A 25,007-nucleotide genomic window follows, 5' to 3' on the forward strand; every position below is an offset into this window, starting at 1 on the left:
AACAGTTACTTGTCATTCATGTATTTCTCTCCCATTTTACCTAACACCTTGGCTTGCTGCACTCGGCAGAGGTGCAAACACTGCCCTCTGCTCGTGACGGCCAGAGCCTTGTCAGATGTTGCTCTAAAGTGCAGGACACTTAAATAGCAAGCTGGGGCTCAGCAAGATGCTGGCCAAGGCATACACACTCCATGGGGCAGGATAGGTGAGCTGATGAAAGCTCTCCACAGCAGACTTCTCCAAGGGCTAAGAAGTTAATCCAGCCTTAGCTCTGTAGATCAAGTACTTACATGGGGTTTGAGTCAGCCTAATCACAAAACCATTAGAAAAGTGATACTTGGGTAGGGAACTCGGCAAGAGATGAAGGATGTGCTCCAGCTCCAGCTGGAGAAAGACCTGCACTGAGCTGGCAGAGCAGATTGAAGCTGACCTGTAAAATGCTAAGCACTGAGGAGCTACAAACCTCATGATATAGGATCATTTGACCAGAAGAGTCATTAAGTTCCATCCCTCCAGCTGTATGCAAACACACACTAACTGTTAAGTCTAGAAGATTCACAGTATCTATTTTTCACACACTGCACACCTTCAAACACCCCCACTCCCCCCCAAAAAGACCAGCAAGAACAGAACTAAAACCTGTGGGATGAGAGATTGAAAGCCACAAAAACACAGATGTCCCAGAAGAAACAAGCAAGGCAAGCCAAGGACCCACCAGGATCTGTGGTCCCCGCCTTAGCTGGGAAATTTTTTCCCCGGATAAGCCATGGCAGTCACTGTCCTTGGCTTGTGCTGAAGTCAGTGGGAGCTTAGCGCAACTCATTCTTTAAAAGCAATGTCTCTGAATAACAAGCAAGCAAAGCATGGCAATCGCTGAACTGAGTGAATAACAGGTTTCATAGGTGCTGTCAAAAGGGGAGAAGGAAAATCCCAGCTGGCTGCAAACAGCTTTCTATGTGTGTTGGCAGGTCCTTGGTATTTCTCCCAGACGGGGAGGGCAGGTCCAAGCCGAGAGCCCACGGTACAGCACATCCAGGCTTACATAACCCAAGGGGCCCAGGGTAATCATTAACGCTGGCTTATTGCCACCGGCTTTGTGCTGGAGTCACCTGTTTTTTTGGATTAAATGTATGGTGGTCATTTAGATGAGGAGAAGGCTCCCAGCACAAGGATTTAAGTGGAAACAACCCCCCAGGGAGGGCGGGAAGCAGGGGACTGTTGCAAACATCGCAGGGTCTAAACCCAAGCACCCCTCCAGGGAGCCAGATTTGCCACCTTTCATCACACCACCCTGCTTGATGGGCTAGTTTGCTTTCCATAGGGGTGCAGCTCCCTGAGCTCCCCTCCAAACTGCCAGGGGAAAAAGCCGCCACATAACACAGGTCAGGGGAGCAGGACCCTTCTCAGGGAGTTTTACTTTGGTGACTCCCAAGTGCAACACACCAGCAAGCTAGTTCTCATTCCTCTCTCCTTGGCATCCTTTCCAAAAGTAGATGTTATCAGTACAGCCTGACTTTATTTCATGTGCTGTCTTTACCTTTCTTTGCTTATCTGATGCCTCACTTACATGTCCTATTACTCTTTGCCTTTTATAATCCGCTGTGTGTTATTGACGTGTGGTCTGTGCCACTGTCTGGGGCAAAGGAGATTTGGGACTTCTTGGTTCTGTTCCCATTTCCCCTCTGTGTTGCTCTGGTCTCGGACATATCACGCCACAGCTCTGTGTTTAGCCATGGGTCACAGAAGTCAGGTCACCTTACAGAAATATCACTTTACTCTTACTCCTTATGCTTAATCCTTACCTCAAGTACAACGTTCCCAGCTGACGGCTCCTCACCTCTCATAACGCTATTCCTTCACCACTAGCTCTGATGAAGAGATTATAAACAGCCAAAAATTGCCAGGAAAACCTTTTAGAAACATACAGAGATCTCGCAAGTGTTAGAAACCAGATCACGATCATTATGTGAAGGCTCTAACACTGCATGTGTCCATTCACACCTCAGAAACCCAATTATAGATGTTTTAAGTCAACAGGCATATATATAATGATGCCATGCTGTGCTTTGCCGTGCAGAGTTGCTGAAGCAGGGACGTAATAAACTTATCTACAATTGTGGCATCAAAGCACTTATATATATATTTATCTTCAGGTGGGTGAAGAGTAATTAGGCTTAAGGCAAGGCCACATTTTTCTCATGAATCAGCAAGGCCCAGGCAGGCCAGTAATTCCACATAAAACAAACATCAAAATCTCTTTTGGGAATTTCTACTTTTTTGTGACAAACCTCTGAAAACATCATTAATTTTCATGCAGAACTAACTCTCCTTTCACAGCAAACATGGCCCTACTCTTTTGAGCAAATGCTGCAACTTTTACATAAATTTCCTTACAGGTATTTGAAGAAAACCCACACACAATCTACACTCAGAAACTGCACCTAAAACAGAAAAGAAAAAAGGAAAAAAAAAAGAAAGAGAAAGTAAGTGTTTCATGGAAAATATTCCAGGCTAAAACATAGCTTAGATCTTAAATTTCTGCACTGCTGTGCTCTACCAGCAGTTATTTTGCATTACTCCACTTCAGCTTTAAGTATTGCCTCTTGCAGAAAAATAACAACTTCTGCCCCAAGTGTCTTGCAGGGTGAATTGCCCAACGTTACAGCAATATCAGAACTCCAGATGAGAAGGGGAGGAGACTGAGACACTGGCTAAAATAAAGCAGCTGGTTTAATGCATGATGTCAATAGGGTGAGAACAGAAGGGAATCGGAGATCCTCTTGGTGCAGGCTTGCTAATTAAAGCGTGTACGTGACTAGCTCTCTTAAAACAGCTGTCCTTAGGACTCTGGTCTTCAGGCTACATCTCTGGAGGCAACAACAACCTGGAGTGAACAGAACTTAGACTGCCTCATCCCTCAGTCCTCTTGCCAGACTCATAGGGCTTCTCCGGGAAAAATAATCAGGGGTCTGGAGAGCCCTGGCTCATCAGCTGGCGTTTTTTGGTGGCTGTTCTTCAGGGAGAGACTTTAATCCCTAAGTGCCCATTAGTCTTTGAGTGATTCTTGCTGGGAGAAGATCTGGACCCACTGCACCATTGCTTCCATGGAGACTCAGAAGGATTTTAACACCAGTAATGTTGCTGGTTTCTTCTTCCAGTGGAGGCCAAGCAAGCAAAAGCACAGTGCAAGAGATGTCCCTGCTTGCAGATAACAAGAGCATCATGTTCATGCCCCTGTTGCTACAAATGGGAAGCAATGGTTGTTGCAGAACAGGGCGTCTTCTCCTCAGGCCTGAGGCATGCTTCACACCACAGGTCCTTCACATCACTCTTTCAGACGCAGGATTTACAGAAGAGCCAACTGAAGCGCCTTGGCACCAAGACCTCCGCTGTGCCGAGCCTTTCTTTCACAATCTAATCCTGTGACTACTGGTCTTATTGCTTGCTCCTTCCATCCAAGGATCACACAAACGTAAATTAAGTCCCACAGTGTCACTATGATGCATTATTATCGCCATTTTACAAGAAAGGGAACTGTGGCACATGGCAATCGAGTCCTTTGTCCTGGGTCACACAGTGAGTCACCGTCACAGTCACAAGCAGACTCTGAAGCCATTCCTCCTTCACACTAACCACTAGAGCTTGAATTTCCTCAAAACCTGCTTGCTCTCATTTATTAACCACAGTTTTACTGCAGCTGCAGACCTGTTCCACAGCGGTTAGAAACCACAGAAGGCATTCGGGTCCCAGCGTGGCTGCCAGGCGAGGCGTGAAGGCTCCGGCGAAGGGAGAGCTGAAACATCTCGCACCTCCCAAGAACTTTCTGAGATGAGAAAAACTTGTGACAACAACTTCAGATTTGTTCCATCATCTCCCTATTACCCAGCACCTGAAAAGTTACATCCAGGTGAATCAAAATTTCAAATGCTATTGTCCTGATTACAGAGCTGGCTACAAAGGAAATTAATGAATAATAATTTCAAGAAGGGATTTAAAATTTCCATTTTCATTTTATTGTCAAAGTAAATATATTTTTATGAAGAACAAAAGAAAATATACAGAATTGTAACTTATGTACACTGGCTTTATAGGTATTTTTGTTTCCAATTTACACAAATTTTGATATGTTATTAAAAGATATTTTATATAGATATGAATCTATGTACAGTTTTATTTACATACATTCATAGGATGTGATATAAACCAGTCAATAGATGATAGTTCATTTATGTTAATTTCTAGAGGACAAAAGGAATGCATTCGCTTTAGCTAGACCTGCTGTTCTTGCACAGCGCGGGCTCCTGCTCTGCCTAGTGCTAGAATCGCAGTTTCCTATTTCCCATTTTGCCAACAAAAAGACAAACAGATGCTGTCTGCGAATGGAAAGGAAATGCAACATCCATTATAAAATCGTTCCTAATTACGGAATTCTATTTTCTTCTAAAGCTTCTTACAATCACCAGAGTTCAAAAGGAAAAACAAAACAAGAAGAAACACAAACAAAATCACTTGCCTGCTACCATCTGATTATTTGTTTAAATTCCCTTCTTAGCCAGCTACCACACAAATTTGTTTCTTTTGGCTACTGTTCTCACCCATTCGCCCACCCCAGCTGCATGGAGCTCTGACATGGCTGTCGGTAAGGAGAGGATTAGCACTGAAGGTCACCCTTGGACAGAAGATCTCACAGTGCCGTCCCACCAGGCCACGATGCCTCCCACCCTCCCCTGGCTACAGGTACATCCTACAAGACCCTGCCGGCCAGCGGACAAACGGACACTTAGCTCCAACCAGCGAGGCGTTGACTCGCAGTGGATGCTCAGGATGCCTGGAGCTCACCAGGACCACGCGGCACTTCTGGGGCTGGCGCTCTGGTTTCTCCCCCAAGATCACACAAGAGGACAGGAGCAGAGACAGAACAGAGCTCAGCCGTTCTCACAAACGGCTTCCTGCTGCCTTATGTGCTAGACAACAGCTCTTCTGCTAAAGAGAGCAGATGCTGCAAACCAGAGTCAAAGGAAAGCAGCGTTTCCTTCGACACGTGAGCATTCTTTCACCCCCACGGCAGCACAGGACAGGAGAAGCATGCACACAGTACGTGCTCAGCCACACCAAAAGGCTCCACTCAAAGCCATTTCATCCAGCCTGAGCTTCCAGGTTTGCTTGGGATATGCCTTCGCTTAAATATATATATGTATGTATGTATGAATATATATACATAAATATTTATATATAAACCTAGCCAAGGAAAAGGTAGATGTGAGCGGGAGAAATCAGAGAGGCGCGGAGGCACATTCCAGCGCTCTCCATGCCTTGCCCCCCCATCCCCGACTCCCACTGTTCCTCCTCCTATGGCCAGCCCCTACAAATCCTTGGCTCAGGCGACCCAAAAACAAAGGAGTTGTTTTCATTTCAAAAGGAATTTGCTGTTTCCAAACTGGACAAATAGAGCAGCTTAATAAAAACTCACAATGAATGGCCTGTACATGAGCAAAGCCCTCAGGAATGCCAGGGCTATAATTAACTAGCAGCAAGCAACTCTTACATTTTTCCTGTGCAGCAGAAAACAGCTAAAAATAAAACACTGTAATTTCTAAAAGAAGCAGCAGCAAAGGAGGGAAAGATAGAAGGAAAGGAAAACAACATCCTTAAAGAAAAAAAAAAAAGACAAACAGAAAGAAGCACCCCCCTCCCCTGACCCAAAAAGAACTTCATTCTCATAGCATCTTTGAAGGACATGGGACACTGAGACATGGTGGTATCGAGTAACAGCATTGACTGTTCTGTGGAGACAAATAAATTATCACTAGAAATATAGTGAGCAAAGTGCTGTCATCGGCTGTTGTAGGATGGCTGGGCGGGAAGGGGAAAGCAGGACCAATCAGTTCACGGAGCGGACGGAGCGGTTGCTTCGTGGGAACCGATGCACCTTGACATGTTTGGACAAGTGGTCGCTTCGAGCAAACTTCTTCTCGCAGACGGGACACTGATAGGGTTTCACCCCCGAGTGGGAGCGCCTGTGCCGGGACAGCTCATCTGACCTGGAGAACCTGCAAGAGAAGAGAAGCCTTTTCAGATAAATGGGTTTTTTTACATTGCTAAGCCTCTCATAGCGGAAAAAAAAGTCCCCTCAGGCCACTGGGAGACTCTGCTTGTGGCAAAGCCCCCAAACACACGAACTGAAAGGGACACACAACAGGGCCGGTCTGGTCCCAACCGGCAGTTGGCAGCAGTGATGGAAACACACAGTTATCAACCTCATCCCATGTCAACTCTGGACTCAGAGCAATGCACAGAGGCAACGTTTGTACCAACCTTGCCCTAAGCCCAAATGGGTACAGCTCAACAAAAAACGGTACTGCTCTTGATCCCTCTGCCAGTCCCCTTCAAAGCCTGTCCCACAACCTCTCTCCTGCAAATCCAAGCATGGACCCTTCTTGAGAAGAGGTAACAACCATCGTCCCTGCAGGTGAGGTCTGCTCCGAGCTCCCACTGATACGAGCACAATGAACATCCCGTAATTGCACCGAGTTTGAGATGGACCAGATAACAGCCAGACATAGCTACCCAGAAGCTACATGGCTTATCAGATCCAGCTGAAAAATGGGCTTTTGTATGTGCTCCTGCAAACTAAATAAAGAGTCATTAACATCTCGGTACCAGAGATGCTCAACATGGTAACAGCTGAAATCCAGGTGGGCCCCAATGGCCATTAGCACACTTACTTCATGGGTAAATTGAAATCAAGACTGAGCCTTTAATTACCAAAATTGTCTCCCAGAGTCATTTCAATTTTAGATATTTCTCACCTTCCACCTCCACAGAAAAATCCCCAAATAGCCACCATGAATGCCACAGGCTGTACTGAACTCAAATCAGCTAATCCTTTTGTCTTAACAGCGGGGCTGGCTCTATTTCCAGCCTGGACGTGACTGGGAGCCACAGGGTTAATTAATAATGTCACACTAAAACAGCCCTCTCCAGATGGGTACAAAAAATTTGCTGCCTGACAAAAAGCAATTAAGTGTTTTGTTGCCAGAGCAGTAACAAAGAGCGGCACAGAAAGAGAGCTTGCAAGAAATGGTATCAGCTGTTTATTTACAATAAATAAATGAAGTCATGGGCACTAGCTGAATAAATGGGGGAAAGAACATGTAGAAAAATGTGCCCTTCTGGAGCAAAATATCACATCACCAACAGAGTGACTACGCTATTATTATGAAAGGGGGAAAACAGGACTGCTGGGCTCCTATGAATAAGTCCTTCATGCAAGAAAAATAAGTTTCCACATAAAGGTTTTAATTAGCTCTGGTCTCCTGCCACCAGTTGAGGAACAGGGTGCAGACACTGGGAAAGCTGGGAACGGTTTCCTCAGTTCCCGCAGCTCTTCAGTCCAGTGATGCTACCCAGAGAGCACTCTGCCAGCACAAAGCAAATGCAGATACTCGCCGTGGGTAAGGCATGGTGTGGACATATCTCTCCCAAGGGCATTTCTAGGGGAGATTGCTTCACCCATTACCTTGCTTTTCTCCCTTTCCTTGCTTTGGTATCCCCATGGTGAAAGAGTCAAATTCACCATTACGAGCAATAGGCAGATGTCCTAATGGACCCATCAACTTGCTCCTTGTCTGCGATGTGTCTTCTTCATAAAGGCTATGACAGAGATTTCTCTTCACCCCTAGTAATTGCATGCTTGCTTTCTCTAGCACCCCTGCTCCTTCCAGCTATGGCTTCCCAAAACCACGGTCTGGACCTGGGAGCAGCAGGGCCAGGGATTTCCCCTGAGTCCTTAGCAGTGAGCTAGTTCCAGTGCCACATACCTGGAGGGATGCTCTTGTAAAGCTACGGATGAGTGGGACTACGCATCTTTCAGCAGAGGGCAGGATGTTTCCTGTGCAGACTGCCTCAGCAGGACTCAGTGCTGGACAAGGAATGGACCTGGTGCCAGTGGTGGCAGCCATGTCCAGGGAAAAGAGGGAGCAGAAGGGAAAAAGCACCTTTGCAAAGAGCCGTCCTCTTGTATACAGGCTTATCACCCAAAGGAGTAAAACCAGATGTGGCCGGGTTGCCTTGTCCCATGTCCTTGGCCATTAAGGTCACCATTTGAAACAGAAGTGCAGTAGCACATGGCTAATCCTGCACAAGAGCTCCACAAGCACATTTTGATGGGAATTGCATGGATGGTGGGGGATGAAGAGGTGCATGTCAGGAACGAGCAGCTCCGCTCATACCCTGGGAGCTCGGATGAGTTCATCCGATAAAAATACACTCTGCCTCATAACGATGTCCTTAGCTGGAGAGGCAGGAATGTTGCAATACTGTTCCCCAGCAGTCACGGAAAGATCAACTTACAGAGCCCACAGAAATAAACCTCGAGCTGTCAGTGTGTTTACAAAAAAACAACACAAAGCTTAGGACAAGGAAGCCGGGAGGATCTGGTGGCCCGGCTCTGCAGTGAAATGATATCTGCAACCACATTCTGGCACTGAGATCACCCCAAGAGAACTGCAAATAAACCCCAGTAGAATGCCAAATTCAAACAAAAAGAAAGGTACCCCCAAGGACCACCTAACTACCCCAAGTCACTGCCATTTCCAGAAGGATTCCTCCTTCAAAAGAAAGGTGGAGGCATCTGGGCAATCCCACAGCAACTAGAAGAGTCTCCTTCATCCTTCCATCTGGTGGGACCCCAAAGGACCTGTAACTACTTCTCCCTTGAAGACAAATCCTAGAGTTCCCTGATGTGTAGGACGTGTCCTGTGTCTCCCAGCCATACGAGGACATTGCTGTGTGGCTCACAGGGCAGGAAAGGTCAATAGCTTCAGCCTGGTACTCCATGGTCCCTACCACAGCTACCAGCCATTGAGACTGACTCAGGCTGTACCTCTCCTGGGCAGTGGAGGGGAGGCTCTAGGTTCATCCTGCCTATCCCCAAAGCACTGCTATGGTAAACCAGCACACCTCCTGCACACCCCTTTGCACAGCACCAGCAAAAAAGGCCCATACGAGATGCCTGCCCTGACCTGTCCCACCTGTGGTCTTCCCCACGCTCACCCAGTCCCATACACACTCCTGGCCACACGCATTACAAGCCTTTAAACCCGCCCTACTAAACCAGGCAGAGCTTGTATTGCACGCTGTCACCTGCGGAGCCGGCTGCGGGGAAGCGCCTCCAGCCAGAAGATGCAGCAGGGCATTTGAACGCGATTGCCTAATCCCCCAGGCCTTACAACTGCAGCTTTGTACGCTGCTGCGCCAGCGGAGGGAAAACAAGAGCTTCTCCTGCTCCACGCCATAACACGGCTGCTGGGGACCAGCCCACGCTGCAGCTCAGCTTTTTGGTCGGGGCTGTCTCAGGAGCAGCGCTAACCAGAGGCTGCTGTGTGCCAAAGGTATAAGCTGGCATGACACGGATCAGCGCGACGACCGGTACAGCGGGGTATCGAACGCAACGGGTCACCAGCCACTTACGAACGCCTCTCTGCAGCCTGCTGAAAACAGCTCTTGCCCCGTGCCGAGGAAGGGCACAAGCAAGCAGGGTTCAGCCTCCTCCAGGGAGATGCCTGGGGGTTAGCAAGGGTTTGCTGTGCACACCCCTACCTGGTGCATTTAAAGCATGCAACTTCACCATAGCAGGGCTGCCCAGAGAGCTGAGAAAGCTTTAACCCCCCCCCCCACAGCTCAGCCACTTTGTGCTAGGCAACACTTCGTTTTGTTTTTGAAATTACTATCTATCTTCAGTGAGGTCAGATCTTAAGTGTTTTTGCTGAAAAAAATAAATACGCAAGCACAAGAATGCAGGGAAAGGAGGGGGGAAGCAAAGCCCAGCAGTGTTTTAGTGCTTAAATTCATTTGGCATGATATAAAACTGGGAGCAAACAGAGAGTCCAGACGCATTTGACTTAAGTCATGTGAGATCACAGCTCTCGCTGAACTTCTGGAAAAGGTAAACATGCTTTATTGATGAAAGGGGACTGAGTAATTCAGTGCTCAATTGGGTCTGGCCTTTGATGTGGGAGCAGCACGTAGGGGATGTGCAGGAATCTCAGGCTGGTGCTAAGAATTGCTGTGAGCGCAGGAAGCAGCTCCCCAAGCGCTGCCTCTCCTGCTGGCTATAAACCTCTCCCCTCAGACCAGAGCCCTTCCAAAGTTTGGGGGTGTTGGGGACTGGGGCACCAGCCTGGGCTGTGAAATGCAACAAGACAAACAGCAACAGACAGTTTGGAAAGCACCTTCCAGCACCTGTTTGTGGACAAGACACACATTCCTCATAGCTAAGGTGATTAATTTCTCATCCCTGTTGGGCTCCTCATCTTTAAAAAGTTGTGGCTGGCTGAGAGTGAGAGTTCAGGGTGCTCCCAGTTGCGGGACCTGCACTTCTCTTGGCCCACCTTAAACCTGCATCCTGCTTTTGATCATACCATTCGCTGTAACGCTGGGAGAAGGCAGGCACCCTGGTGTAAATTCAGTCTCCATCCCTTACCACTTAATATTTTTCCCCAATGTTCTCCTTGGTTTTGCAGCCTGGGACACACCAGCGCTGTAGTAAGACAGAGTCACCCACAGCCAACACTTCAGGCTCCTGATCTTGAGTCACAAGAGTCCCTGGGAGCGCTGGTATAAATCTCAGTGCGGATCAGACAAACCCTCACGTGCCACATGCATTTGCCACCAAAAAAAATAAATCAGAGTTTTGCTCACATCGCAGCGCAAGGAAAGCCAACGCGACACCCACAGGCACGTTCACAGGCAGGAGGCACATCTGCTGCCTGTGCGCACGTACTCTGGCAACCAAGTAAAAAGGAGCGAGTGCCTCTACCGCAGGTCAGGAGCAAACCAGCCTGCGGCTTATGGGACCAATCAGCTGAATAACATGGCTTTAATTTCAGTGCATCCTGAGCAGCAAGCCACTGAGCCCAGCTCATGAGAAGTGCCACCAATAGAAAAGGAAAGAAAACCACCACCAGTTTGTCGAGCCACCATAAACTGAAACAGGAAAGAAAAATCACCAAAGAAATGAATTGCATTCATCTCCTCAGTCCTTCTGAAAGGCATACTTCAAACTGATCCAGTTGGGGAGCAGAGGATTCAGCCCCGTTCTGACCTTTTCCCTCAAACCAATCCAGCCATCTCTAACTGCCGCATGTCTCACATACTTGCATTTTTACACAACCCTCTCCTGTTATTTTTTACCTCGCCTGTTCCCCATGATCACAACCCATTTCCTCATTAGACATTGCTCGCTGAAGCTCTGCGGAATATTCTTTGAAAGAAATCCAGTTTAATTTAATACAAGGCAGTTAGGATTTTGTTTTCTCCCATCGTAATTTGTGGCGCTGTATATTAACACTTGCCAGCAGGCAGGCTAGTAAGACAGCTAATTGGAAAGACAGAGGAAGGCGTCCGCCAAAGTTTCCTTAAAATAAAAAGTTGATTTTTTTTTTAAACTTTTAATTTTTCAACTAGTATTAAAAATAAAAAACAACAAAAAAAAAAAATCAAGAGATACTCTCTGCGAAACATTTTGCTCAATCAAACCTGCAATCTTCCATTCAAGCAATGCTTAACTCCACCTCAGCCTTCTGGTTATGTTGTTACATTTGACACCTTTTTGCAACTTTGAGTGGCACCCACGCATTTTTCTGAATCAACGCGGAGAATAAAACCAGAGCATGCCAGAGTGTCATTGCCAGCATTTCCAGAAGGAGTGGGATGGAGTGCATTTTCTATGAAACTGCACAGAATACTGCTCTTCTTAACCACACTCACTTATCACAGCACTTCAGTGATCACGTTTAGCCCCATGCAGTTGGAGCCACACAGAGCCACGCACAGCGATTCTGCCCTACACCATCCAGTTCACTTACAGCCCTCAGCTGGTACCAGCCGAGCATCTGCTGCAGCTGGTGTGTTGCAACCAGACCGATGTGAACACAAGGTACTGCCTGCAGGAACAAGCTTAGTCTGACCCTCTTGGAACAAAATACAAATTACGATGGACTACTTTTATTTTTTTAAGACACTTAAACAGCTGATGCCAGCAGGTGATGCTCGCTCTGCTATTTAATTTATCAAAGCCCCTGGATTACCTAACAGGAAGAAAAAAAGTCTTAATTCCCAAACCAACTGGACAAGTTTTGCAAACAGAAACAGTTTATAAATCAGAGTGCAAACCTACTCGCTCGGCAAGTCAGGTTGAGTGAGCAAAAGAGGGGAAGGGGGGATTAGACAGTGCTGCACCCCAATACTAACCTCCATCCGCAACCCGGCCACGTGCATGCAAAAGGCTTTTCTCCTGTATGCCTCCTCAGGTGGGCTTTCAAATGGCTGCTTTTCGTGTACATCTTGGTACAACCAGGAAAAGAACATTTGTGCATTTTAATGAGTTCTGCTGCAGGGTTCTTTTGAAATTTCTGACCCATGATGATTCCCGTCTGACCCTGGATCATGCCTCCTGGCCCAATTGGCTTGGCAGCGATGGGGACGGGAGCAATGCGGACAAATTTAGAGGACAAGTTCAAATTGGACGACTGAACTATCTGAGGCACAAGGGCAAATGTCTGTCCTTGAATGTTGACTAGGAGCTGTGCAATTTTAATGTTCTCTTGTGCTGGTCCTTGGGAACTGGGGCTCGTGTTGGACTCCTGTTTGATCTGTACAGGCTGAATTTGGAGCATAACCGGTATCCCATTCTCCAGGGACATTCCTCCATTTGAAGCTTGGCCACATTCTGTTGAGCTGCTCAACTGTTCATTTTTACTCTCTTTTAAACTAGCGCTGGGTAACATATGGTCTTTTTGCTGTAGCGAAGCAACAGAAACTTGGCTGCAAGCTCTCAAGTCCTTGGTCTCACTTTTAGGTCTTTCTTTGAGCTCCAACTCCATGTTCTCCTCCAGAAATTCCTCAATTTCCTCAAGCGTGGGCTGAAATGGTCCAGAGTCTTCCATATCCACGGCAAATTCAGGCAACCTAAAGTACTCCTCTTTCACTATCGGCTGAAGTCTCCTTTTGTCCCACCATGATGCAGCAGTGTTCCCCAAAGATGCCTGGGACAACAAGTAGTCTAAGATACTGTCCTGACTTTCCGCACTGGACGTGCTTCCATAGCTGGAGCTGAGAACCTGGGAGTCAGGGCTGGAACAAGAACAAAAGCTGGACGAGTCACTGTCATCTTCCGACAGGGGAGAGGGCAGCATTTGGTAGGACCTCACCCCTGCTGTCATGTCCCCAAAGTATCCAAGAGAAGATCTTGTAGATGAAAAGGATTCATCAGTAGGCAGCAAGTGATCCACCATTCCTGGGCGATCTCTTATGGATATCCCAACAGCATATACCAGGCAGCGAAAGTTCAGGTGAGAGCCTGAGTGTAGGAAAAGAAAACAGCAACAGTCAGAAGCCGGTTTAATCATTTATCTCCATGAACTAAAGCTCGTAAAGCCCTCTAGCTCACAGGAAAGTCCTAAGCATCCAGCCTCGCTGAGTACGCATGCTGCTACACGCTTTGATACGTCTGTACCCCCCTCTAAGGGCTGTCAGGGCTGAAGCGTTTCGCAGGATTGCACCACGTATTTGCAAAAGAATTCTTTCAGAAATCATTTCCCAACTGTGTGTGCTCTAGATTTACAGCTCCCTTCCAGAATATTACTGGCCAGAGAAAATAAATTATGGGCTTTCACCTAACAGTGAAACCTAGAGCCAAAGAAGGGAATGGAGAGAAAAAGTAAAGTGTTGAAATTTTTACCACCCAAAAAACAAATAAAAAAAGAAGTTTATTGCTGGTGGCTATAAAATGCAAATCCTTTCCTTATCTTGTAGCTTTCCACCAACCTTATTTTTAACTTCCTCAGTTCCACAAATATAGGCTAATCAGCATAATGCAAGGATCAATCTGTCAGGAGCCAAAAATATTTACTGTGCTTCAGCATTTACTAGGCGGATTTTCCCCTCCAGATGTAATGAATCAGTGTGCCAACGTCATCATCACCTGCACTGCCCTTAATAAGGCTGGCACTGCGCTGAGCTAATTACCATGTCCTGGCAAGCCAGCTGGTGGCTGGTTTCACCTCATCACTCCATGCTCCTCTCTCTCTCCGGGTACGGAGCTCGAGGCGATTTGAACCTCCTGCCAGCTGCTAAACTGGGAGGGCTTGTAGAGACCCCCAGCATCTCAATCTGCCCTGACCCACGGCAGGCAGCTGCGCTCCCAGTTTCCCCCCCGTGTCGAGGCGGCGAGCGGGCAGCATCCCGCAAGCCCCTACTCACATGAGCCATAATCCCGCTGCAGCCCCACGGAGGCACGAGGGCAAAATCCATCCTTCTAGCGCAGCCCACCACAATGCTCGCCGACAGCGGCGACCGTCCTGCGCTTTCCCAGTTAAGATAAGCAAACTTCCTAGAAAGGTTTCTGAGGAGGGGAAGGCGTATTTGTTTTCTTCCCCCCCACCATGGCAGAGAAAAAAAAAATTGCTTACGGACAGAGACTATGCCTCTTAGAGAGCAAACGCAGAGACCTCCAGACGGAGCAAACACTGGCCCTCAGTCGTTCGCTCAAGGTGACTGATGGAAAACAGAGCTGTATATGTGCATAATAAAACAACTCTTTCTGTGGAAGGTATGTGGACTGCAGAGATAGAAGTCATTTGATCAGCCTATGAGGTTTTGTGTGTGTGTGAATTAGGAGGCATGTGACCCAGCGCGAAGGAAATGCCAGTCAATCTTGTTACACGCTGTCATTTTCCACAGGCTCTGCCGCTGCACTTTGGATGCTTTGCCATGAATAGTCAATAGCTCCCAGTTTTGTGCAGGGAAGGGGATGGTTGTTACTGCTGTTGCAGAGCATCCTTGCTGCCTGATCTCCAAAATTTGCCCCGTCTTTGCTGGAGAAAAATCAAAAGGCATCTCTGTGCTCAGTGCTGCAGCGAACGCAGCGCGAGATGTTTTTACACAACACCCTTAAAGAGCTCTACTCCATTGGCAGCATCTATTAATATTTCACAGGAAACAGGGGGAAAAAACCTATTTCTTAAAGATACAGCTTCCTCCTTCACATGCACATGGAGGAAGTAGGGGCAGGTTGAAAAAAAACTTAGAAGTAAGATTGTACATTTTCCTGGTGTGCATGGCCTGTCAGTCAGCTATGCCTCTGAACCGATAATGAAATACCCACATGTGCCGAACACAAGGAAGTTCAAACAGAGGTTAGTGGCTCTGTTTTGTGACCTTAGTCTATAATCATTTCTTATAGTAAAAGTGAAGAGTCAGAAGATCCGAACTACTTCTAACACGTGGGACTTTTTTTTTTTTTAAATCTCTGCATTGACGGGAAGTTCCTCCAGCAGAAATCCCAGAGCTGAGCTATTCCCAGTTTTGAAACAGAAAACACAAACTGCTTCTGAGAAGTCTGTATTGGCTTCCAGTAAGAATTCACCCAAACAGCTTGTTTCTACCTTGCACCAAAAACTGGTGACTGCCTTGTGAAATGTGGGGCAGAAAGGAGGACTTGCCCCCAGATGGTTTCTGATCCTCCCTCCTATGTCTGCATTGTTCCAGCTTGAACTTCTGAAGAATGGCGCTGTGAATGAAATCTGGACTGCAACGTGTTTGGGTTTTTTTTCTAAGAAAACTTGGTGTGCTCTGTACGTGCAGGGAAACAGCGTGCGCCAAAAGCGGTTGGTAAAGTTCTTTTTTTTTTAAAAAAAAAAGTTCAAGTTTTCTTTAAATGCCTACGAGAACTAGGAAGCCACTTACCAAAATATCTGTATATTTAACTGGGAATAGAACTAAACCCTAATTTGAATAAGGGCTGAAAGGAGGGGAAAAAAACCCGAACAAACTCCTAGCAACTGCTGTGAGCAACGTACCTCAGCAGAAAACATCCAGCACGCTTATTTCCCCATCTCTTTTGACAAGGAGCAATGTCACCTGGTGTAACCACAGTCATTTTAAGAAGACAAGGGACTGTCAGAGGCAAACAGATCCAGGCACATTACCGGCCAGATCTGCTTTCTGTGCCCTCTCAAAACTTGCAGAGCAGCTGAGAAGATTTTGGGGAATGCCTGGAATGCAGGATCGGGCCCGGGCTATATTTTATCCTAAAGGCCAGACTAACAACCAAAAGGCTTTCATCCCTACTTTGCCTGAAGACACAGCCAAAACCAGAAGATTAAAAAACAAAACCAAAAAAAAAGCCAGGGCTGGACAAGCTATGAAAACTAATGATGCTGTTTACATAAAGCACTTTCATCTCTAGGAGCCCTGAAAACACATTAGAAATGTAAGCACCTACAGAGGGACCTCAGTGCCTGAGCCGCTGAAAACAGCCACTTCTGGAGTGAAATACAGCAGCTGTTCAACAGCACACGGCAGCACGATGGTCTCCAACTTTTAAGAGTTCCCTGGGTTGTTATGATGTCCTTTCTGCCAGAAACGTATTGTTCTGTTTAAAACCTGTCCATCTAATCGCCAGCTAAAAAAAAAATAATGACCAAAAAAACCCCCCAAAACAGAGAAGGCATATTCTGACTCAAGAGTAACGTTGAAATGTAAAGTCCTGGGAACCTGCTGAAACACGGGGACGTATTTCCCAGCCTGTCATTTCTGGACGGTCAGTCCAGCACAACCGATCACACAGCGGTATATGGGCTCAGATACGCTGGCAATCACTCCCCTGTACACTGCTACAGCTCTTTCCAGTTTAGGACTAATCTCTTTAGGACTTTCCCTTGTTCCCTAGAAGATTTTACATCTGTTCGGGCTGACTCCTGCTCCACCAACAGAGCCATAAACCAGGCAGTGAACCAGGCCCCGTGTTTCTAAGAAATTAAAATAGAAATGCATGGGGGGAAAAATAATAATAATAAAATAAAAAAAAGAAGCCAAGAGCCAGGAAACCCGTTTGCCCTCACCCCTTCTGCAAAGTGGCCCTGCTGCTCCCCAGACACAGGGGGGAAGAGGGAGGGGTGTTTAGGGTCTCCCAGTTTCTTTCCAACCCCACTGCCTCTGGGAAGCTGCAGAAACATTCCCAAAGCCTTATTTTCTGGAAACTACCCCCCCTCCACCCCCAAACTTTGACTTCCACAAGAGGAAGCACTTCATCTGCAGCGGGCGCTGACCCCCCCCGCCCCGAGCGCACCCCGGGCGGACCGGCCGGCAGCCAGCGGTGCCCCGAAATAACGCGCGGCATCGGCCGCTCGGGCAGTGGGGCCGGGGGGGGGGGCACAATTCCCACCCCAGCACAAGCACAGGGAGGTTTCCACGGCTGCAACGCATTTGCTTGTTTGTTTCTTGGTTTGTGTTTTGTTTTGTTTGGGGTTTTTTTATTGTTCTTTATTTTAATTGTTTTCCTGCTCCCTCCATCCCTTTTGAGGAGGCTTGGGGGGCCCGCGCCCCCCCCCCCGCCCGGCGTGGTCCCCTGGTCGCGATGACCGGGAGTAACCCCCCCCCCCCCCCGCCTGTCACACCATGGCACGGCACAGCTCCAGCCTGAACGCAGCCCCCCGCCCTGGCCGCGGCCCGGCACCCCCCTGCTGCACCGCCGAGGGGGGGATTTAACCTTCCACCCCCCCCGTGACCGGGCAGCAGCGGCACAAACACCTCCAGCCCCGCCCCCGGCTACTGGTGCTGCGGCAACGGGGTGCGGGGGCACCGCTGGCGGGACGCGCACCCGCGCAGACCTCCGCGCCCCTCGCACACCCTTACCTGAACTCCTCCGCAAGCCGGGGAGAGGGGAGAAAACGCCACGAACGATCAGAAGAACGCAAAAACAACAATGAAAATGACGGAAAAAGCCAGAAACAAACCACAAAAATAAGACTAAAAAGCAAAAATAATTAGAGAAATTAAAAAGCAATAAAAATGCAAAATTAAAAAAACCAACCACAAAACGCAGAAGACCCCACGATAACCAGACCAAGCCCCGGCGGCGAGCAGGGGAGCGCGGAGCGGCGGAAGGCGGGCGCAGCTCCCCCGGGAGGCGGGTGCGCGGCTGCGGAGCGCGGCCCCGCTCCCGTAGTACTATATCCCCCTCACATGACGGGCGCCCGGCGGCGGCGGGGGAGGCCGGGGAGAGGCTCGACCGCGTCCGCCGCCCCCATTGGCCCCGCCGCGGCGGGGGCCGGCCCGCGACCGGCCTCAATGGGAGCCGCGGCACCGCCCGGCCCGGCCCCCGGGGCGGTGCCCGGGAGGGCCGGCACATGGGCGAGCGCCCGGGGCCGTGCGGGACCCCGGGGGCGCGCAGACCCCTGGAGGGGTGCACACCCCTGGAAGGGTGCGAGCCCCTGGAGCCGTAGAGGCTCCTGGAGGGGTGCAGGTCCCTGGAGATCAGCAGGTCCCTTCTCCTCTCTCCTGCCCCGCGGCCTCATGCCTGCGCCTGCTGGAGCTTGATGGGGTGGTTTCCAGCATGCTGGGAAGTACTGGGTTTTGGGGTACCACCCCAGTGTTATTACAGTCATTACCATTTTTTTATATAAATACCTATATTATTTATATATATATATACACACACTGTAGTTATGCAATGTTCAGCATGCATCAGGATCCGTGTTTAACTCCTGCGGCAGTGAGGCCCAGCTGAGGAAGCTTGCAGGGGTGCCAGCTGCAGCAGCAGTGAGTTTTTCCGCTCAATCAGTGTTTTTTCAAACTCAGGTTTTCATTTTTCAGATCCTTGGGAAGGTGCAGTCCAGGATACCAGAATCCAGTCTTGTGACAACAGGTCTGTGCACCTTGTTGAGGGCTACTTGGGACAGAGCACCATCCCTGCTCTCCCACTGAGGGACTGTAGGCCTCGCTGTCCTGCAGGAAAAATGAGGTATTATCCTCATTTTATGACTTTATGGGGAAACTGAGACACAGAGGGTTGAACAAAATGTCTGTGGCAGAACCAAGCCTCAGTTTCTTCTCTTTTCATCTCCAGCCTGGGGCCTTAAACTGGCAAAAATATCCTTTGCCTGCATTGCTTCAGAATTGCCAGTAACGTGTTTCAGTTTGGCAAACATAGACCAGTCTCTTCCCAAGAGGATGTTCAGCCTCGACAAGTCATGGCAGACGCAGCCCAGCAGCAGCGCAGAGGTCACCCCACAGGTGCTGCCTCACCCTGATGGGTATCACCAAAGGACCCGGGGGTGCTCCGGGCTCTGCTGTCATGCACAGACCTCGTTCTTCCTCTCCATGTTGTCTCAGTGAATAATGCATAAATACATGCTCATCAAATTCCTAGATAATGTATTTATACAAAAACACCAGGGCCAAATTCTGCATTACTGTAACTGCACTGATGTAAAAAGCATTACATCGGTAAAAACGCTGGCCTTAAATATTTTTACCCAAAATAGATTTTTGGCAAACTTTGCTTTACTGTTTTCTCTCAGTTAAGAACCCTGTTCCCTGAGTAGGTGAAGTTCAGCTTGATGCAATGCAGAGGGCACGAGATTTAGATACAGCTAAAATCCCAAGCCCTCAAGGCTGGGCTTAAATGGAATATGAATTGTCAGCTGTACAGAAATGAAATTCCCTTAACGATGTTTATTACTGTGAAAACAACCAAAAGTTACAATCTTAATTTTATTATTATTATAACTTACATATGCATTGGGACATATTAGAGGTTTCTCTAACTTTTGTTTTTCCACTTGCAAAAGACAATTTCTTTATATTTTAGCTACAGCAGTTCCTGACTTTCTCTAAATTGCTGGAGAGGCAGTGAAATCCCATACCTACCTTAGATGGAAAAAAATGGTGTGTGTCCCAGTTCTGCTTCTCAAGTTTCATCCATTTCTCTGGGCCCACAGCCCTTCCACTTCCCTAAAAGTACGACTCAAGGCTGGGTGCATTGCCCGCTACACAGCTACAGGACTGCACCGTTACCTGTTGCTGAAGCCAGTGATATGAAGGTGTGATGTTTCCAGTGGGCTTAAGCAGATCCAAACATGCGCTGCTGCCGGAGGAGATGCCCAGCCACTTGCCAGCCCTTGTGAGGCTGCACACTGCGATGGAGGAGGGATCAGATGCTTTTTCACATCTGCAATGGATCAATGACTTCGACAAACAGGTAGTAACTTCTTAAATCAGGTAAAAAGCTTGTGAGTCTGAGTCCAAGGACACCCATGAGATGAAAAAGCACAATTTCAGTTCACGGTCACTTTGGACAGCTCAGGGATGAGTAACTTCAGCTGCTGTGAAGAACCCTACAGAGCATCTTACCCATTCAATATAAGGCAACAGTGATCACTGGGAGGTGAAATGCAATGGAAATAATCAGGCGATTGTAACTAAGGCTTCTGTGTTTCTCCCTGAGATTTCCCTAAAAAAAAATATCAAAAATGCAGGCAGGCAGCACACAGTGCTTGGGAAGCAAGTCCAGAGCATCTGGGATGAACCCCTGACCTGAGCTCACTCACACACTACGTGACAAGTTCTGGATGCAACAAACTTTTTGCATATGTCCAGATCTCCCTTGCCATGCACGTAGGATCAGCTGCGCCGCGAAACTTCAGCAAAGCCCTTGACTGTGTCTTAGGCATTTCTGGGTGACCAGCACTCCTGTAGAAATGACTGCCCTGACCAGGCTATTGGACATCAGGACACCCTGGACAAATATCCAAAGTCCTCTTTTTCTGCCCAGACAAAATTTCTAGACAGAGACAAAGGACACGTTAAAAACAAACAAACAGGATATACGATATCACAAGTTCTGATATTTCACTTTAGGGTAAAGAATTTCACTTCTGCATCAACCCGTCATTGTACAACAAGAGAATAATGAGAAAACACGCAAAAGTCACTGACACTTGGAGCCTGGATCTGGGGTCATCCTTGGTGAAACACATCCACTGGTTCATCCTCCACAGCACCTTTTCTGAGCAGAGATTTTACCTGCCAAATTTTCTTTCCCAGGATGATGGCATTGTTTTACCCATGAGTCTGCTGTGAGGGCCTCCAACCACAGTCCTGGTTTTGGGGTCCACGGAAGCACTTTGGGGCTTAAACCCAAAATTGAGAATTACAAGCTACAGTGGCAGGTGCCAGCCTCTGGGCTGACTCAGCCACTTCTCCACCCTTCGGGGATATCTGAATGCACTTCTCAAGCTGTCAGCTCATTTACTGATTAATTCTTCGGAGCCCCATGATAGTGAAAGCAAATCAAGACACATATAAGTTTTGCTCAAGGTTTTGGAAACACTACAAGCCTGTATTAACAGCAGGAGAAATGCACAGATCTAGACAAATACGATGACTTCTGATCAGTTTTGGCTGCCAACTTTTCATAAGAACCAGAAATAACTGTTGGGCTGGGCTGGGCTTTTGGGGATGACTTTTTGTGCAGTTGCGACTGACGTTTCACATCAGCATCCTTCATTTGGTACTGCAGCAAAACTGAGCCCCTGCTCCCTGCTATAAAGTACATTTGTCTTTTCCCCTGACCCACCCTTTTTGTGCATCACTAAGAGATTTCCTTCCTTCCCACTGTTCATCTTTTCACCAAGTCCTTTTAAAATCTAGTATTACCTTTGTCCCTTGGTCTTGCGTGGGGATTTTCCATTCTCTCTTTTGTTACCTTTCAGGAGAGAACTTCAGTCAAACTGGTTCCTACAGCCCAGTCAAATACCGGGGCTAATGTAAAGTTAAGGTCCTTTTCATTGGCTTTTGTCTAGTGGCTGTGTGTTAAAGATCCAGTCAGGGAAGGCAAACAAACCTCGACATTCAAGCCTTTTAAAATTTTCCTCGAGATAATAATAGCACTGCATTATACAGTTAAAAAGAAATCATTGGCTGAAGTTGTTCCTGATGCCACGTAGCACAGACCCATTAAAGGTGGGAAAGGCAGCAAAAGGCTCGTCCGCTCCGCACTCAGCAGTTTAAAACCTAAGAATTGTTTGGCTCTGCCTACACTTTGTCTTTCCATATGTGGCTGTACGGAGGCTGATTCTTCCTGCCCCAGGTTTTCCCATCTTCTGCGCATTGTTTGCACAGCTCTGTGTTACAAATGACTTCTCGTTTTTGAGGGGACCGGAAGGGAAGGTGTTTGAACTTCATGGATGGGCAAAAAAAGGGATTGTGCTGCACAGGCTAAGTGCTTTGCTGTCTTTAGAGGTCACCTGTGGTATTTCTGCCCCAGTCCCTGCTATTCCCCATTTACTGCAGCAGCAAACTATTAGTAATTCAATGAGCCAACCGGCCACTTGGCAAAACACGGGTTAGTCAGGCTGAATTGATTACTTGCACATTTCCATGTGATTTACAAATCAAGGCTGCTCTTTTCCAATGAGAGAAGCAAAAATAATCAGGCAAAGAAAAAAATAAAAGGAAGTTCAAATTCTATTTTGGGATTTTTTTTTTTTTTTTTGAATTAGCCTCCTGCAGACGGATCCCTTCCGTGTGCCACAAAGCCAATGGCCGTGTCCGGCCAAGCTCCGCTGGGCTGCAGCTTTCAGCACCAGAACAGTTACACAGACACAGGGGGAACAAAAAAAGCCTGTCAAACTCTCCAGTGATGTTATGATCACTTTAACTTAGCAGTCCTTGACACTCACAGATAAGGACTGCAAGTTCTCTCGGTACTACAGAAATGTTGACACAAAGAATATGTTTATCCCTGACTGTGGTTCTGCAGTACAAGGTGGAAATGGCAACAGCAATCTCAGGACTTAATTTCTTTGGCCTTGCAAGGGCATCTGTGCTGCAGGGCCAACAGTTTATTGATTTTATTTCTTTTGCTTTCCTTCACTAGTTTGGAAATTATGTTGTCTTTTCAAGTCAGAGTCATAGGTCTAGGGGGAGATAAGTTGGAAAAAACTAATTTTAGGATTTTTTATGTTAATATCCTTTGGCCTATTAAAGAGAGTGGGGAGCTGGGCAGAGTTTCTGATTTTCTCCCAAACTTTCTGTTCATTAAGATACTAAAAGAGAAAACATCAGCTGACTTTCCAGCTGGTACTTCTTTAGGCCATCTCTAACCAGGTCCAGCTCCAACCTCAGGTTTGCAGGCACAGCCCCTGCATTTTAATCTATTGGCAAAAGCACCCATGAGCAGAACTGCACCTGCTAACGTTATCAACAGCCAAGGGAATCAGACCACCTTCTGCAGGGGTAAGGGTGTGCCGAGTGTGTGACAGACAAGTTGTCCCAGCACTGCCTCCCCTGGCTTGATGGTGAGATGAAGCAGAAGAGCTGGGGCTCGGCTGTTTAAACCCTGGTTCTGAAGCTGCACAGAAGCCAATGCCTTCAACGTGACACAAGGCTCATTGTGAGGGGTTCAAGAGCAAGGGGAACAGCCTAGTCCAAGCTATCCCTCCTGAAGATGACTCAGGGACAGGCAGGTCTGTAAATGTGACAAAACCCACTGACTCACTTCGAGGAGATTCAGCACCTACCTCTGTTCATCCAAGTTTAGGAAAGCAAAATAGACTGGAAGATGTACAGGAAGATCTGGGACATGACGAATGTTGGCTCCAGTTCAGAAGTGGATCTGCAATAAACTGTATTCCCCTGCCCTCTCCTGGAAGGAATACGCCAGAGCTGGGTGTGTTTGTGCAGGATCCTTCTGCTGAGCACTCCAGGGAAGTGGCTCAAGGTGGTGAGAGGAGATGGTGATTTTGAAGACAATGTTTACAGGAACGAACAACTATGACTGTGTTGGGTCCATCATGTGTTGCCAACACCATGTTTGCCAGAAACTGGCACACCCCTCAAGAGAATGTGAATGTTTTCAAGGAAGAGCTGCCTGCCCATCTGGCTGTTTGCATTGAATTGGGAAACAGAGAGGATGACCCAACTGATGGAATCCACTCACCTTAAATAGTAAACACAGAGCCTACATGAAAACACCGGTAACCTTCGCTCAGGTCACAGCATAGCATCGCCAGATCAGAAATGCAACACAGCAGCACCAACAGACAGTGCTCCTGGGGGTACTGGTGCAGAACGGGCAAGTGGGACTCCATCACTTGGTCAACGATATGGTGAGAGCCCAGCAGGGAGGTTGACTCAATCTCTTTGGAGGTTGTAGATTAGAGACAGCACCAAAGTACAAAGCCCTCAAAATTGGGAAGACCCAGGTCTGGGGGTCTGGTCCTGAACCTTCAGCTGTGATGTTTGTTACTGTTAACCCTCCAGAAACACAGTTCAGTGAATATGACCCATTTACATAGTTTCACACCTGAGTATGTTAGGTGTTTTTGCGAAGCTTCCTTCTTCTCCAGAGTCACATGAATTACATTCTTCTTTTTTCTGAACACCAAATATTCGAAGCAATACTAGTCCTGTTCTACAAAGACCACTGATTAGCAAATTGCTGCTGTTGAGATAATAATGGGAGCAATGAACCACAAAAGCTAAGTGTAGGAACTCTACAAATAAGTCTATAGTTCAATAGTTACAGCACAGGACCATGAATCAGGAGTTCTGGAAGGGCAGGACCAACCACATGTGCACTGTATAACCTCAAAAGCGTCTCACATGCTTCGAGTTTTCTTTGCAGTTGTATTTCATCAAGTCTTTGTAAACTCAAAGAGGCGTGCCAAGATCTTCCAACATGTTGGACAGGTGAATCACCTCCTTGCAGCTGGGGTGCTGCTCAGCACAGGAGAAAATGAGACCATGAGTTGTAGACACAGTGTGAGCAAACGTTGGGTGTGCATTATCTTTTAAACCTTGGCTAATTGCTTTGTCTTCATGATGGGGGAGTCGCTGAAGACCACAACAGACAGTAAGTAATACTCAACTGGTTCAACAACTGGTTTCTTTCACTGCTCCACCTGAGTATAAGTCCCGTTTGCTGGGTTTCCAGTATGTTCAGCGCATTTCTTTACCCTCCCCTTCGCCCTCTTATCGAAGAGATGAACTTCAATAAAGCAGTTCCAGCTGCCTTAAAAAGAGAGGACTTCTATTTCCTGCTTCAGCACAGGGGTTAAGAATGTTTCTGTTCATCACAGAAATAAACATTAAATGGAAGTTGAGTTATATCCCTCCTGTGACTAATGTTCTAGCTTGTTTTCTAAAGTTAATTCTTCATA

General features: G+C 47.5%; 1 protein-coding gene across 3 annotated transcripts; it reads right to left on the reverse strand.

Annotated features, from left to right (window-relative positions):
• Positions 1-4,071: 4,071 nt before the first annotated feature.
• Positions 4,072-17,844, reverse strand: KLF15 (KLF transcription factor 15). 3 transcript variants are annotated; one of them, XM_059823197.1, is made up of 3 exons: positions 17,698-17,844; positions 12,253-13,360; positions 4,072-6,050 (listed from the first exon to the last, which is right to left on the reverse strand). In XM_059823197.1, exons 2-3 carry the CDS (start codon positions 13,293-13,295, stop codon positions 5,882-5,884), a joined length of 1,212 nt encoding a protein of 403 aa, XP_059679180.1. In that variant the 5' UTR covers positions 13,296-13,360; positions 17,698-17,844; the 3' UTR covers positions 4,072-5,881. The 3 variants fall into 3 exon arrangements, with proteins under 3 accessions (XP_059679180.1, XP_059679181.1, XP_059679182.1); XM_059823198.1 differs by lacking the exon at positions 17,698-17,844 and adding an exon at positions 14,472-14,526; XM_059823199.1 differs by lacking the exon at positions 17,698-17,844 and adding an exon at positions 14,263-14,301.
• Positions 17,845-25,007: the final 7,163 nt, after the last annotated feature.

Source organism: Gavia stellata, chromosome 12 (genome assembly GCF_030936135.1).
Source record: "Gavia stellata isolate bGavSte3 chromosome 12, bGavSte3.hap2, whole genome shotgun sequence".
NCBI lineage: Eukaryota > Metazoa > Chordata > Aves > Gaviiformes > Gaviidae > Gavia > Gavia stellata.

What these genes read in the sequence shown, in the direction of transcription:
- KLF15 (XM_059823197.1), bottom strand. Translation starts at nt 13,295, where the DNA reads ATGGTGGATCACTTGCTGCCTACTGATGAATCCTTTTCATCTACAAGA. An exon ending in TGGCCGGGTTGCGGATGGAG is followed by an intron (nt 6,051 to 12,252) that starts GTTAGTATTGGG and finishes CTTCTCTTGCAG; the next exon opens with GTTCTCCAGGTCAGATGAGC.